Here is a 16645-nt window from a genome sequence, read left to right on the forward strand (position 1 = left end):
AAAAAAAACGTAGCAAATTTCTTGACATAGAATAAATCACTAAGTTTATATATTAAGTTTAAGTCTTTTAAGCATAATCATTATTATTATCTATATATATCTATATTCGTATATGCCATATGCCATATTTTCTAACTTTTAGGCTGAATCTGAGGTCGCTGCCTTGAACCGTCGCATTCAATTGCTCGAAGAAGACTTGGAACGTTCTGAGGAGCGTTTGGGTTCCGCCACAGCCAAGCTGTCGGAAGCTTCTCAAGCCGCCGATGAGAGCGAACGGTTAGTATTTGTTTTTCTTTTTATGTTTCTTGAAACAATTTTTCCCTTGTTTATCTATATACATATATATTTTTAACCTTAAGTCTATACAGCTTAAAGATATCAAACATTCCCTCTTAAGTTCATTTATTATTTATATACATTAAAATGCTTTTGCCCAACGAATTTAGGATACGAAAAGCTCTTGAAAATCGCACAAATATGGAAGATGACAAAGTAGCTCTATTGGAGAATCAATTAGCGCAAGCAAAATTAATTGCAGAAGAAGCCGATAAGAAATACGAAGAGGTATAATTATCACAACAAATTTCTAAATGAAACTATGTCAGGGCTTTAGGGTTAATAGGTTTTATTATTTTTGTTCTTGTTCAATATTTGAGGTTAGGTTGGTACATACTGATATGAGAATACTAATTCAGGTTGTGGGTATAAATATGCGTGAACTCTCTTTTTCGTCGAAACTACGTTCGAATCAAATATATGTATTTTTAGTCGTAAGTTTCTAATTTATAATTATTGTAAAACAGCTCTTCATAGTTTGTAAGTGTCATCAAGATGGTCGACCGCAGCAACGTTACGGATCTCTGGAGATAAACCAAAGAAATTGTACAAAATATGTATTATATGAATATGTATAGATAAATGTGCTTAAAATAGGCATTTAACTTAGTGGCTGTTCCAATTATGTCTCTCGACTCTATCACCCATTGTTGTATGGAAGAAAAGTTGAATTCAATGCGGCATTAAGTAAAATAAGATTCGCCAAAAGTTATACAACTTTTAATATGCTCAAATTGTCTTGTAAAATACTTAAAAATTTCTTTAAACTTTCATGAAGTCTCTTAAAAGAGACTTACATATTCTTCAAATATTTAAAAATGTCTTTTAAATTTCTAAATATCTATTAAAGATTTCTGCTATCTATCCATTTTGGTTTAAAAGTATTTAAAATTCATATGACAATAGTTAAAAATAGCATATAATTAATGCCTTCAAATCTTGATTAAAATATTTCAACTTTAATCAATCGATACTCAATCATTTTCAATAAGCATTGATTCATCTCTTTTTCTGGCCCCGCCTCTCCTTTTTCCCCCTCTATTCATACCATTTTGTAATACTATTTGTATAATTTATTGCCTACGAAAACAACAAAAAAAAGAAATATTCAACTGCGAAATTTAACTAAAGAAGCAACAAACAATATTCCTGTTTCTCTTTCTATCTCAACAAACAATATATACACACACGACAACAACAACAAAATATCTATGTATAATTCTATATCTATCTCACTGTGCGTATGCGTGTGTGTGTGTCATAACAACAACAACAACAACCACCAATCAATCCACCAACAACTCTACACTCTCAACAATAACAACAACAACTTACTATGTGGATGATGACGTCGAATGATTCACACAACTTACTCAAACTTTTGGGCTGTACCAAAATGCCAACTTATATGACAATATCATCGGATTAACCACTTGGTCACTGTCTTCTATGGGCTTGGTCTCAACATTGTGTGATCCTTGTGATCCATATATACATATATAGTGCTCGTAAGATTCTTGAGAATCGCGCCCTTGCCGATGAAGAACGCATGGACGCTCTTGAGAATCAATTGAAGGAAGCACGTTTCCTTGCTGAGGAGGCTGACAAGAAATACGATGAGGTGCAGCTAAAAACCAATTTAAATATTAATTTAAGCAACAACAATAATATTAATAACAACAACAACAACAATAACAGCAACAATAGTAAAAATTCATCTAATATTAATCAATCGACAACAACAACAACCACCAACAACAACAACAATAACGCAACTAGTACTATTGCTGCTGCTGCTGTTGGTGAAGAAACGTCAACTTTATCTTCCACAAATCCAAAATCAACCGAACACAACAATAATGGTCAGACTAACGACACTTGATCTGATTTCTATGCCAAATGAATGAATAATGAACAAAAGAAAGAGTAAACGAATTGAAATTCTTCCTAAAATGAAGTAAACTTGGCACAGGAATCACTTTAAGTGCCTCCTTCCTTCCCTCCCCCAAAAAACAACACAGATCTGAAAAAAGTTTAGAAATTTGTGCTTAAAGTCGTTGATATTGATGATGATTACCACGATGATGATGATGATGTTAATAGTGATGCTCGGCAGCTTGCTATAGATTTAGAAACTTAGCAAAAAACAAAAAAAAAAAAAAAAGAAACACTTGGCATGTCGCCTGTTTTAATGATGCAATATATAAATATGGAAATTAACTGCTGTATTAGTCGATTTATTGTATTTATGTATATATCTTTACTATATACCAATAATATGAAAATGCTATCAAATTGTATATCCAAATTCTCGATATAATTGTTAACAACAACAACAAAAACAAAAACAAAATGTGTCTTACGTAAAACGCCCAAAGGGAGCAAAAGAAAAACAAACAACCAACACATAAAATATTATAAATATTTGAACATATCGCAAAATTCTATCTAAAAATTTTTATTATATGTAATCCAATGCTCTATATATATTTATATATATATAATTATGTTTAATCAATTGGTTATTTTGGCTTACTTTTCTTTTCATTTTTCGTTTTTCTATTTGTTCATTATATATAATAAACAAATGTGTAAAGCGTAAACAAATTCTAAAAAAAAAAAAAAAAAACTATAAAAAAACTCTTCCAATTGACAAGTCGATTGGTCGATAATGTAATTATAAATATATAAATATCGCATATAATTAACCCTCCCACAAAAAACAAAAAGCAAAACACTTAATATACAATATATATATCAATTAATTTTTGCAATAAAGTTTATAAAAATATGTACATATATATTTAATTATATATGTATAACAAATGATTCGCAGCATAACAAATGAGATACATTTTTCTTTGGATTCTTAAATATTTTGGATTGTTGTGCATTGAAATTAGTTGGATTAGATGATAGATAGATAGATGGTAGATGGATACAGTTTAAGAGATACTTCCAGGTATATAGATAGACAGATACATAAAATTCGATTAGTTGGATTTGATTATTTGCGTCAAACAAGTCTTTCTATCTAAAAGTAAATAGTTGATCCTTTATTTAAGTTGCGGATTTATTATTAGGACAAACAGATCTTATTCAGTATTCAAAAACGAGGAAGACCTTTGAATAATATTAAGATTCTTACAATTTACTTTAAAGTACATAGAGTTGAAACTTTATCAAATGTTATGCAGGAAAAGCCAAGGAGTCTCTGGACTCTCGATTGAGAACCCAGAAGAGGGTTCTTACCTTTTAGACTGGCTGCTGGCTTATCCCTACAGAAATGAGACCGTTAGATACTCTAAATTTCCGGCTTCATTTCGAACCAAGCCAGGTCAATAAGGGACCCCTACCACCGGGGGTTCACCGCCTCTACCTAACCTAACCAAGTTAACTATAAATATAAAGCTCCTTTGAGAACTACAAAGTTCTGTCATCTAAAGAATGGATCAATTTTTCATTTATATAACATATGAATACATACATATATTGAAACTGTTAATGGATTCGACAAAGTTCTCACCGATTTGATTTGAGCATAGAGAATCTCATTGATTTGAAACTTTTTTTATGCCCATCTGCGCCTTTCTGAACAGTTCTTATAATGCTTACGTGTTTCGCATGTCAATCAAATCGAGGGGGGAAGCAAAAGCTAAAGCAATTGATAAACTGCAATTGTTGGCCACAAATAGATAAGAAGCAGTTCGCCCTGCGCCTGCACCTTCTCCCCCTCCCCTGACCCAATCCTAACCAGGTTGTGTTTTGTGTGTTATCTTTTCACTGGAAAATGACAAGCCAAAACCAAAAAAAGGAAAAAGAAATTGATAGAAAGAGAAGTAGAAGCCAAGAAGCAGCAAAAAGAATTGTAGAAAAGTTTGTTTAGCATTATTCTTGTTCGATAAGGAAGAGAACAAAAAAAAAAAAAAGCTTTAAACTGGAACGTCATACATTTCATTTAGCCTAATGGGGAGAGTCCAAGACCCAATATGCCTATTTCCTACTCTTCCTCCTCCTCATGACATAAGCAGCTAAAAAACTGTTTGCCAATTCGTCGTTGGATAATTGAAATGAATCCGAATGAATCAAATAAAGCATACAAAATGACTCAGCTTGACTCTCTTTTTTAGGCACTTTTTTTCTTAAAAAATATATACATATATTTGTGATGACGATGTCTACTTTCCAAGTTATGGAGGAAGATTGGCATTGCATTTACTTTTCGTGACTCATTAGCCGAGACGCTTCCAGTTGAAATTTTTAACCGATATTTGCATATGTGTAGAAAGACATAAAGACAGGAAATTAATTCTCTACATTTTATTGTAATTAAGAGCCATAAATGTTTTGTCATTTGGCCTGGTCAATATTTGGTAATATGCTTTATGATTTCCTCTTGAAAACTTTGTTGATTTTGTAAGTTTATTTCCGTTTTCCAAAATAGATGAAACAGTTTAGGAGAATGCACAACAATCGAATGATTAAAGAAACAATCTGCTTTACATAAATATATTTATAAACTTTTACAAGATTTTGTTGTGGAAATTGCGATATGTTTTTTGCTTCCTTTAGGTTGATTATTCAAATGTATTCATAAGACACATTCCGCGTATAAGCACAAATTTTTAGGAAACAAAGACAAAACACTTTTAAAATACAATAAAAATACATCAAAACAAAAATTTAACAATTCATTCATTTGTTTATACTAAAGAAATCACAATATATGTACTAAGATTGTTATTTAATTTCGGCATGCCGACTTTTAAATACTCTTGCAGTTTAATGTGACTTGAAAGCTCTTACAACATTAAAACATAGAAAGACTTCAGAAGTTGTTCTTTTGCAACATCTGTATACATTTTGCCAGATTGCCATAGGATCTGAGGATCTCTATTTAAAAGTTTCAATTCGGAACTTAAAACTTGAAAATTCAAAATCTCTAACCTACAATCATTTGGTTATACCCACTGCAAGAGTATAGATATTAAGGGCTTTACAAACTGAGCCACTCATAAATCAAAAATTAAATAAACCTAATCCCTAATTTGCTACGTTCTTTGGCTTTTTGTTTAACTTTGATGTGTTCAGCAAACAAAAATACCAAAAATCAAACAATATTAACTCATTTTCTATGTTTTCTATACAAAAAAACCAAAAACCGATGTGATGATGTGTGATGACTGTATTTTCCAATCTGTCTATCTCTCTCTGTACACATAAATGTATAAAATACTGTACAATTACAATACCAAAATACGAACGATAAACATCTAAAAGGTTGCCCGTAAATTGGCCATGGTTGAAGCTGATTTGGAGCGTGCCGAAGAACGTGCCGAACAGGGTGAAAAGTACGTTTAAAGAAAATTAAATTATAAATTGTTGTGTTAAAGCTAATTGTTGCTCACCCGCCGCCCCGCGCCCCGTTGCCTACGAAATTGTTCTTAAATAGTTAATAAGTTATGTTAAAAATAACCTAACCTCAAGACAAAATTTTCTTTTGTTCCTTATATACATACATACATAGTTCTTGTTCCAGCTAGCTAGCTTTTTTGCATTTATCAAATTTGGTTAAAAACAAAAAAGAAAAATGTGAATACTATAAATAATATGAGTAGAGCATGTGTGTCTAACTAGTTTAGAACTCCTCAAGTTCATTCACATTTGATCAACAAATCATGTGCACAGAAATTCACATTTTTGTTTTTTGAACCTCTCTTAATTGAAAATTAAATGCTCTCTTTAACTAAAACAAAATTTAACATTTTTCCATATTGCTGCCCCATTTGCCCGTTGCGTTTTTTTTGTGTGTGCGTTTTTTGCTATCTCTGTGTGCTCTAAAACAAAAAACCCAAAATGCTAATCTAACCATGCTCCTGCGTTCGATCCTGACACTCACTCACTCTGAAGGTTGCCAGAAAACTAGTACTCATGGAACAGGATCTGGAACGTTCCGAGGAAAAAGTTGAGCTCAGCGAAAGGTTTGTTCAAAGCGGCGCGCCCTTCTCTGCACATTGTTTCAAATACTAACTAAATGTTGAATCATATATCTATTTTGTTTTCATACGCAAACAACAACAAATTTACCATATTTATTTATAATTTTCTAAGGTTTATAAATATCCATAAAAAGTGAAATCTCACTTGAGCAAAGACAAGACCTTCATAATAAATTGTTTTTTTCGATTTTTTTTTGGTCAAGTCATGTTTGAGACTTTGCCTCTCAAGTGTTGACAGTAACGAAAAGAAGAAAAAAACCAAAAAATGAAATTGCGTATAAACAAAATTGTATATATTCGACAATTGCATGAGAAGCGTTTACAAAAATTTTGTTATTAAAATAAATATTTTTCATTCACTAATAATGAATATTTTTTCAACTCTTTAGCAAAATTGTGGAGCTTGAGGAAGAACTCCGTGTTGTTGGTAACAACTTGAAGTCCCTGGAAGTGTCTGAGGAGAAGGTCAGTATTCAGTATTAAACTAAAACCCATTAATTACAGTTACAAATAAACCATTACAATATTAATTTCTATATCTAAATGAATTCCCAACCCCAAATAATAAAAAAAAAACAAAAAACAACAACAATAAATATAGGCCAACCAACGTGAGGAAGAATACAAGAACCAAATCAAGACCCTCAACACTCGTCTAAAGGAGGTAGATCACAAAAAGACAAAGCAAAAAAAAATATACCAAAAAATGTGGCAAAAAAAAAAAAAAAAAAAAGAAATTTCCCAGTTCCAGAAACCAAGCCAGCGATTATTCTACTTCAAAAAAAAAAAAAAAAAAAACAAATATATATATACATATATGCGTTGTTTTTTTCCTTTCTTTTTCAAATGTTGTTGTTGTTTTTGTTAACCTGTTTTTTTCATCAACAATTTCGAATTTCACTAGGCGCACAAGACCGCCCACTGATTGACGAAAAAGACGTTTTGATTAACACGAATGCAAACAAATGATGATGAAACTTTAAAGATAATTAAATGATTTGATCCTTAAAAAGTACACTAAAAGATTCAGGCTTTAGACTGTTTGCGAATCATTTAGAATCAAGAATACCTAAATACAGATAATCAAAGATTTTGAAATGGAATCTATATTTAGGTGTTTAAAGTAACATTTGGAAGATGATGAATCATTTTTGAGAGCTCTTGTTTATTAACTAATAATAATTGTTTAAAAGAACGCTCATAAATAACTTTTATAGGGTTAAAACCCGAATTTAGTAAAGTAAAATAAGTAAATTTAAGGATATTGAGTCAAAACTTATCACTTTTCACTCATCAAGAGGTAGTATGTCTACGGGGACATTTCCTCCCTACATTTATGTTCAGAATATAGTCTAATGTATGACTATTTGATTTAAAAAGAAGATTCGAAAAACATTTGTAATCGACCACGAAATCTTAAAGAAAAAGTTTTTACAGAACTACAGATGATTTTAAGCTGTTTTAATTGTGATCAATTTCATAAGTACCACGGAATATTGAATGGATCGTGAATTTGTACTCAAATTCTTATAATAAGTTGTCGTTGAATCCAGCATAGATCTTCCAAAAAAATCGATTCCGTCTTTGATTGTTCTATCTTTGAATAATTCACCTGTAACTAAATGAACAGATGGTAGTATATTATAATCTTAAAATTTACTCGATTGCCTTTTGAGGAGCTAATGCAAAACAATTTCACGAAATCGAAAACCATTTAATATATATTCATTCTGTAAGATTGAAGTTTGGAACGTGTTAAAATAGAAAAGTCTTAAGAAAGTCTTAGAAAGTTCATAAGTTTAAGATGAATCCGAATAATCGAATATTTTAACTCGCTAATTCCGAATTCGACAATAATTTCCTAGATTTCGATCTATTGACTAATTCTAAATATATTCGCAAACTTTAATTCGATTTATCAAAAATATGATTGCATTCCTGTTATCAGAACACAAAAAAAAATATGTGAAACTGATTTGAAGAAGTTCACTGTTTTTTTTTTTTTTGTTTACTAACTAAGTGCAAAGTTTTATATTTATAAAATGTCTACCGACAATAAAGAACATATTGACATTGAATTATATTTGAAACATAATTATACTAATTAATACAAATTTTTCTATTTTACTTTCATATAAACCTTTTTTATTTTTTGTTAATTGCTGTGTTCGCTTGCTAAATTGCCAACTGGATGAACCGAATTATCCTTGACCAACTGCTGCCTGCATGATTTTTGAAAATATCCTAATTATTTAATTTCAATTTTGTGTGTGTTTTTGTTGCGCTAATTTAACCACACGAATTTTTTGTTGCCTGCCCACACCAAAAACGAACCAAACTTAGGCCACACAAAAAGAGGAAACCTTTGAAACGCAAATCAAGGTTTTGGATCATTCTTTGAAAGAGGTAAACAAATCGAGAGATATCGAAAGATATATACATAAATGATAATGGTCTCTGTTGGTGTTGGTAAATTTAAACGCTTATTGCTAAATTGTTACTAAAAATACAAAAAGCCCCTTGAAAAGAAAAGAAAATATTGAATTGCACAAAAACGTTATTCTCAATTTTAAATTAATTGTACATAGTCGCAAAAAAAAAAAAAATAAACAGATTGACAATTAATATTTTCTTTTTTTCTCTCTCTATCTCTCTCTCATAAAGAAGAAAAAATCAAATAAAACACAAACTTCATTTGGACTAAGAGTTGTATAAACTAAATATAATAATTTATAATAAATAACGTACATTTATGTTTTGGGGGTCAAATCAATTAGAATGAAGAAGAAGAAGAGACATCTTGTGTTGTGTGTTGTGTACATTTCTGTTCAAAATTGAAAACAACTTTTTGTGCATTGGATTGCAATACTCCTTAAATTTGTGTGTTACTTTTTCTTGTAGAGCAAAAATGTTTTAATACCAAAAATTAATGACACAAAATCAAAGTTCGGTAGATATTTTATATATATCCAATAAAGCGCACACACACACACACAAAACCATAAACAAATTACACTCCAGTTACTTAAACAATTTACTTATATATAATGTCTATTATATACTTTCTTTTACAAACATTATGTACGTTATTGTTGTTTGTGTTTTATTTGTTTTTTGTTTAGGCACGCGAAAATCAAAAGTATTATGAACAGGAGCTCATACAGTTCAAATTAAATGTTGATACTGTAAGTCGGCCGCATCTATATATGATGTTCTACACACATACATATACACAGTATATTGGATTCGTCTTCCATTACCATCTCCTAAGCCCCTACCCCACCCACTTGACCCTTTATTAGAACTTTACTATTTGAGCCCCTCCCCCTTTTGTTAGTAAATATTTAAATACACATAATTTTCTTGTTGTTTTCTACCTAATTTGTCCAATTTAGGTTTTGTTGTTATCTCGTCAATCGTACATTTTGTAAGCAGATTTGAAAAATGCCGTTTGAATGTTTTCTTTTATAAATGTATAATTAAAGTTAATGTTTGTTTATTATTAACCCATAAGTATATACTCGTATTCGCCATTAAACAATTGAAATAAACCATTTTCAATCCATCATCTGCTGGTTTTGGTAGTAAATTTTGGGAAGCTTTTCTTTTTTTCTTTTAGTAACTTGAACAAAAAGTCTTGGAAAGCAAAGTAATCAATTTTCCATTACTTTGCTTTGTCAATGACTTTGTTGTAGCCACATTTTGTTGCCTTAAACTTAATTGCAAATATGTGTAATTAATATATATTTTTATCTTCATTCATCTAGGCTGAGGCACGTGCTGAATTCGCTGAACGTTCCGTTCAGAAATTGCAGAAGGAAGTGGACAGGCTCGAAGGTATGTCGCTTAAAGAATTTTGCCAGATATTAAACAGAATATGACAAAAAGAAAAAGAAATTTAGATTTTCATTTTAATTAGACCAAAATGTAGCAGTAAATACAAATAGTTAAAAAAAAGTAAATTTTTATTGAATTTATCTAGTTTAAGTAGATTTTTTTCCATTTAGGGCAAGAAAAAAGATAATAATTTGTTTGTTTTTACCTATCTTGATTCCCACTTTGATGTACATATAAGTAATTTATTGTTATTATTTTTCATTTGATTTATTGTTTAAACTTTTTATTTGTTTTTTCATATATCAATAATTTGTTGTTGTGCTTAACCCACCGAACGCCAAAAAAAACGCTCGCTCGCTCGCTCGCCCACTCGTCCCCCAAATTGTTTATTAAATAAAACAAAATTATGTTGCATGCTGCCGATCTATGCCCCAAACACACAAACTCACACACACACACACTGACACTCAGATGATTTGCTGAATGAGCGGGGCAAGAATAAACTGCTGCAGGAGGAAATGGAAGCCACCTTACATGACATTCAAAACATGTAAAGAGATTTGCTTTATGTGAATTACACTAAAATGAAAAACTGCCTGCTTTGAGACGGACGTCAAACACACACACACCCACACCCACAACTGGCGCTTACCATATGAAAATCTAAGATACTAGAAAAACAAACACACACACACAAACATTCTACATTTACATTCAAAACACACACACATTCTGAGGCAGAAAATTCTGCATTAACTCAAAGAGAAGCAGTTAAGCAAAACAATTAGTAGACGAAGACGAAGATGACGATGACGATGAAGAAAACCAAGATGATGACGATGAAGTTAAATCAACTATATTAAAAATGATAAAAAGTTTAAACAAAACAATACATTCGTGTAGCAAGCAAGCGCATTCCAAAAAGACAAAACAAAAACTTTCCATAAATTTTCTCCTGGCAGCTGCTTGGAGCAAATTCTAATCCTTGAGAGATTCCATTTTGCATTCTTAGACAAAAAAAAGAGAAACCTTGTTGCCTTTTAACATAAACAAATAAAACTGTTGCAATATACTTATATATTTATATAATTACTACTTACATATATACAAAAAGACATCTTTATTTATACAAATATAAATATCTCCTATATATATCTCTCTTTGATATATCTTTAGAACTTTATTTCCATTGATTTATATGATTTGCTTTTGCTACTCTTTTGTTGTTTTGTTTCGATTTTTATTTTTTTTATATATATATATTTTTATTATTTTAATTTAATTTGATTACGATGATGATGATGATGATGATGACAAACAAAAAGAAACAAAAAATCGTATTTGCCGCCTTCTAGTTTATGTGTAATAATATATATTAATAATAATATGATAATAAAGAAAACAAAAACAAAAGAAAAAACATTGAAAGTTATATAGAAAGACAATCGCTGTTATTTATATATGAGAGAGATACATATGTGTAACTATTTAAAGTCGATTTTTATTTTAAACACAAAAGCAAATTAAAAAGAACTTTTTGTGGCTTTGCTTTTTGCTTTTGTGTAATTTGAATACTTTTTTATTGTAATTTGTATTTGTCGCCAGCTTAACTGTATTAATAATGCTAATGTTTTACAATTGTTTTATATACATACATGTAACTATAAACAAACGACAACAACAACAACAAATGTTTGCAAAACGTTGTGTAATAAAATTTGCCTACTTTTAAGTTGCCACGCCCACCCACTCCTCTCTCTACACACACACACACACACACAAACACACATTCTATAAATGCCCCAGAAGATAACAACAACACAATTTCATGCCAAATTCACACAAAAAGCGTTCCATTCCATCATTCCAAACATTTTTAAACAGTTGAATAAAAGTAAACGAAACAAAAAAAACACCTAAAGACAAAAACAAATGGCATGTAAATTGATTTATTTACAATTTATATAAATTCATTATTTATATTTATGAACTATACAAACAAGCTGCGGCAATTGCACGAACAACAACAACAACTGAGAACACTCACCCACAAAAGGCGGCAACCTTGTCGATCTGTTGCGTTTCCGTTTCAATTCCAGTGTTCCCCAGTGTTTTTTGTCGTTTGTCCCACTTAACCTTACTTTTACTTAGGAGCAGGTGCACTGTTTATTTCTCTTCTTCTTCACTTTACCCAAAATGCTTTAATGTAAACTTTTTTGCCACAATAATTACCACCCACCACCACTACCACCACCACCCTGCCTATCTGCCTGCCCCCTGCCAATGATAGACGAACTGATCAACGAGAAAGAACGTTATGCCCTCGTTGAGGACAGTTTGGACTTTACCTTTGTCGATTTGATGGGCATAGAACCATTCTATAACGATCGCAATCCAAAGCCACCAACACCAGAGCCAACCGAAGAGGATCTGGCCAGAATTGCAGCTGCTGAAGCCGCCAAGGCTGCAGCTCAAGCGGCAGCGGAAGAAGCTGCCTTGTCCGGTGGCGATGTTGCCGCAGATGGTGTAGAAGGTGCCGCCCCCGTAGTGGACGGCGAAGCGGTGGCACCTGCCGAAGAGGTTATACCTGCTGAGCCCGTTAAAGAACCAACACCACCGCCACCACCACCATTTGAATATGCCATCGATTTGCCACCAGAGGGCGCTGAAGTGCCATATGTGAAGAATTGTGACCCGGCCGATGTGCTAGCATCCTTGCCAACTGTGCCTGAGGGTGAAGAGCCGCCACCAGAGAGTGCTCCAGCCGCTGCAACTGAGGGAGGAGAAGCGGTGGCAGCCGCTCCCACAACTGAAACTCCTGCCGATGCTGCAGTACCTCCAACCGGAGAGGCTCCTCCAGCTGAAGCTGTTGCTGCTGATGCTCCACCAGCAAACACAGAAGAGGCGGCTCCTGCAACCGCAGAGGCTGCGCCAAACGCTGAGGCTCCACCAGCCGCTGAGGCTCCGCCAGCCGCTGAGGCTGCCCCTCAGGCCTAAAATTTGAACTTCATTTTGTGGCCGTCGATCTTTCGCTCCATGTGTTTCGCCCCGTCTCCACTCTCCTCACTAACATTTGTTCGTTCCACTCAAAATAAATGCCCTGCTCCGGCTTTATCTTCTTAAACTTTAGTTTCACATTTTTAGTATGATTTTTTCGTTTCTTTTACACGCTTTATTTCTTTAATATCTTTTTATTTTTCACACATGCTATCTTCTTTTCTCTCTATCGCTCGCTCGCTCCTTCGCTCCATCACTTTTATTGCTTTTTACCCAATATTTGTTTCGATCCGATCGACTATCAGACGATCTAATTGTTGAAAAAGAACGCTACTGCCTTGTCAGCGACAGTCTCGACGAGGCCTTTGTGGACTTGATTGTGGGCCTGGAACCATTCTGGAATCCGCGTAATCCCAAACCACCGACGCCCAAATTGCCAACACCAACGCCCGAGGAATTGGCAGCCATGGAAGCGGCGAGAGCCGAGGCCGAAGCGGCCGCTGCCGAGGCTGCTGCAGCGGCAGCTGCTGCCGGCGAGGGTGGAGAAGGTGCGGAGGGTGCTGAAGGTGCTCCCGGAGAGCCAGGTGCACCGGGTGCTGAAAAGGAACCGACACCACCACCAAAGGAGCCAACACCACCACCACCACCGCCACCACCATTCGAGTACTCGATCGATTTGCCACCAGAGGGCGCTGAAGTGCCATATGTTAAGAACTATGAGCCACCACCACCCGGCTCTGAGCCAGAGCCAGCTCCAGTTGTTGAAGGAGAAGCGGCTCCGGCAGCTGAGGGTGCTGCTCCGGCGGCCGAGGGAGCTGCTCCACCACCAGCTGATGGAGCTGCTCCTCCACCAGCTGAGGGAGCTGCTCCCCCACCAGTCGAAGGGGAAGCGCCAGCCGCTGCTGCTGAACCTGCCCCTGCAGCTGAAGCAGAAGCTCCACCAGCCGCTGCTGCTGAACCTGTCCCTTCAGCTGAAGGAGAAACTGCACCACCCGCTGCTGAGGCACCACCTGCAGAGGCTGCTCCTGCTGAGGCTGCTCCAGCTGAGGCCGAAGCCCCACCGGCCTAAGCCTGGGCCGCCCGGACCCACTTTTCCATCATTTTCTCATTTCTGCTGCGCCAAATAAGAGACACAACAATTGCTATCAAATGCTGCCCCGCTTTTTATAATGATTTAATTTTTTAAATGCACGTTCTAAAATCGGATAAAAAAATATTAACTATAAAGCATTGCAAAAAACCAAAATGCGCTTTGTTTCTACTGTTTTTTTTTTCTTTTTAAGTTTTATGATTTTTGCATTTAATAGCTAGAGCCACTGAAGCGTCCTGTGGCCTTTGCTGCTGTCCTTTTGCTAATCCTTTTCAAAGTGAGGTAATTATTATGAGTATACAAAGTGATTATGTCTAGGATCTTGTGTGTGTCTATGTCCTTGGGAAAGGTCTTGTTATTTGTTTATGTATTCTTTCATTTGATTTTCATTTTTATTAATTTTTCCTTTGTGTTTTATGATTTTCTTTTACTTCACAACCTCAGACGACCTTGTTCTGGAGAAGGAGCGTTACAAGGATATTGGCGACGATCTCGATACTGCCTTCGTGGAGCTCATTCTCAAGGAATAAGCTTTGCCGCCCCACTGGTATCCCGCGCGCCTACAAGCTCGGTCAACAGAGAATCTCTCACCCCCCTCACTCTTCACCCCAACACCCATCGAACACAACAAAAAATTTACTGCACAACTTTATATATCGTATATAAACTTAGATATATTCTTTCCTGTAGGCGTATTGTATCTGTAGCCTTTTGAGATATATCATTCGATATTTTTTTTTGTGTGTAGATTTATATTTTTTTTTTTTTGTGATTTTGATTTTGAGTTGATTTGATTTTGACCGCAGCATTAAAGTCATGTGACAATCGCATTGTGTATTTGTTTAACTCAACGATTTTATTTAATTGAAAGAAAAAAAGAAAATCCTAACTAAATATTTGCAATAAAGTAAAAAAATGTCTAAAAAAATACCTTTTTTAAATCTCTTTAAATTCCATTTCACTGCCAATCCATAGATGAGGTTAGCAAAGGTAAGGAAAAGTACAAAACAATTGCCCAGGAGCTGGAATATGCCGATCTAAACAATTACTAAGGAGTTCTGCGATGCACGGGAAGATCATGAAGATGATGACCATGACGGGACATGGATAGATGATGAAAGAAGGAAGTCTGCAGGAAGTCATTTATATGTCCAAAGTGAATAATTTTAACAACTCTTCTTAGTAAAAACACAAACATTCCACACACACACACACACACACACACACACACAGAGACACAAGAAAATATTGTTAAATTAAAGTAAATTTTTTATTAGCAATCTATGTAAATGAATGAAAACTGAAGCATTAATTCAAGTTGTGTGTAAATGTTAAATGAAAACATAAAACTGCCTAATCTTTATTTCGAAATCATATTAATTCCGGCTTCAAATAGAAAGTAAATCTAAAATATATATACCTAATTGTAACATTCCATTTACATAGCTCAGTATGCACAATAAGAATTTCTAAACCCACCAGTCAATATAACTTAAATATAAATCGCTTGATCCCTAATTTGATTTTCACTCAATTCATTTTGTTAATTGATATTCGCTTGCAAGTTTGATCTAGTATAGAACTTTCTCTATGGCCTTTGTATGAGATTCAAATATTATATTAATGTTGAAAAAAAGGGAATAGCTTTTGTAAAAAAAAAAAAAAAACAAAACCAAAAAATACAAGCAAATTTTTATAATGTATGTAAAGCATTCATTTTCTCAATCATTGCGCGATTATTTAATAATATACATATATTTTTATGATAAAACAAATAAAACTGAAAACTCTTTTGCATATAACATTTGAACAAACAATTGTCTTTAATTTTTCTTGATTTAACGGTTACAGGAATTAAATAAGAATCATTAAATCCTTATATTTGGGTCACAACTCTTAAAAAAAAAAAACTATTTTAAAGGCAACACCAAAAAAGTTGAGCAGAACCATCTAGTTTTATCATCAGAAGACTATGCTAAAGCCATGTCTGGAACGCTAAAACTAGTTGGGAATTGGAACTAAAAGAAGCGAAACCAAATTTTAGCTCTATAGCTCTTACGCTCTAGGAGGAGATCGCTTCGATCCAAAAGAACGGACGGACATGGCACACCTTTGATCAAAATTATTATACCTTTTATATACTTATATAAAAAGATTGGCGATGCCTACAATACCAAAATCCACATTTTTGTGTATAGGTTATGATTATTGCCTACTTTTAGGGGAGTAAAGTTCCTCTAAATCAAATTTCATATTTGATTCTTTATTTATATTGTATTTTAGCAAGGGATCAATTTACAAATATTCTTAGCAATGCGTTTCTGCAATCCAAATTGTCTTTTTTTACAAGTTCGATCAGTGGCCTTGAGATAGAAGCGAAATGCCA

At 33.7% G+C, this 16645-nt stretch overlaps 1 protein-coding gene across 21 annotated transcripts in view; it reads left to right on the forward strand.

Annotated features, from left to right (window-relative positions):
* The window catches only part of Tm1 (tropomyosin 1), a 29555-nt gene extending 14066 nt beyond the window's left edge, over positions 1-15489 (forward strand). For 4 of the 21 annotated variants that reach the window (XM_068297783.1, XM_068297784.1, XM_068297771.1 and 1 more), the window contains 7 exons: positions 143-276; positions 1840-1957; positions 5617-5687; positions 6725-6800; positions 6937-6999; positions 10103-10172; positions 14704-15189. In XM_068297783.1, coding sequence (XP_068153884.1) covers positions 143-276; positions 1840-1957; positions 5617-5687; positions 6725-6800; positions 6937-6999; positions 10103-10172; positions 14704-14789 — 618 coding nt within the window. In that variant the 3' untranslated portion in view covers positions 14790-15189. Of the gene's footprint in view, positions 1-142; positions 277-446; positions 565-1839; positions 1958-5616; positions 5688-6246; positions 6318-6724; positions 6801-6936; positions 7000-8678; positions 8742-10102; positions 10173-10643; positions 11110-13474; positions 14416-14703; positions 15190-15234 lie in introns of those variants that run through there. The other 17 variants (XM_068297786.1, XM_068297776.1, XM_068297791.1 and 14 more) reach the window with 12 other exon arrangements.
* Positions 15490-16645: the final 1156 nt, after the last annotated feature.

This window comes from Drosophila tropicalis, unplaced genomic scaffold, assembly GCF_018151085.1.
Source record: "Drosophila tropicalis isolate 14030-0801.00 unplaced genomic scaffold, ASM1815108v1 contig_859, whole genome shotgun sequence".
Lineage (NCBI taxonomy): Eukaryota > Metazoa > Arthropoda > Insecta > Diptera > Drosophilidae > Drosophila > Drosophila tropicalis.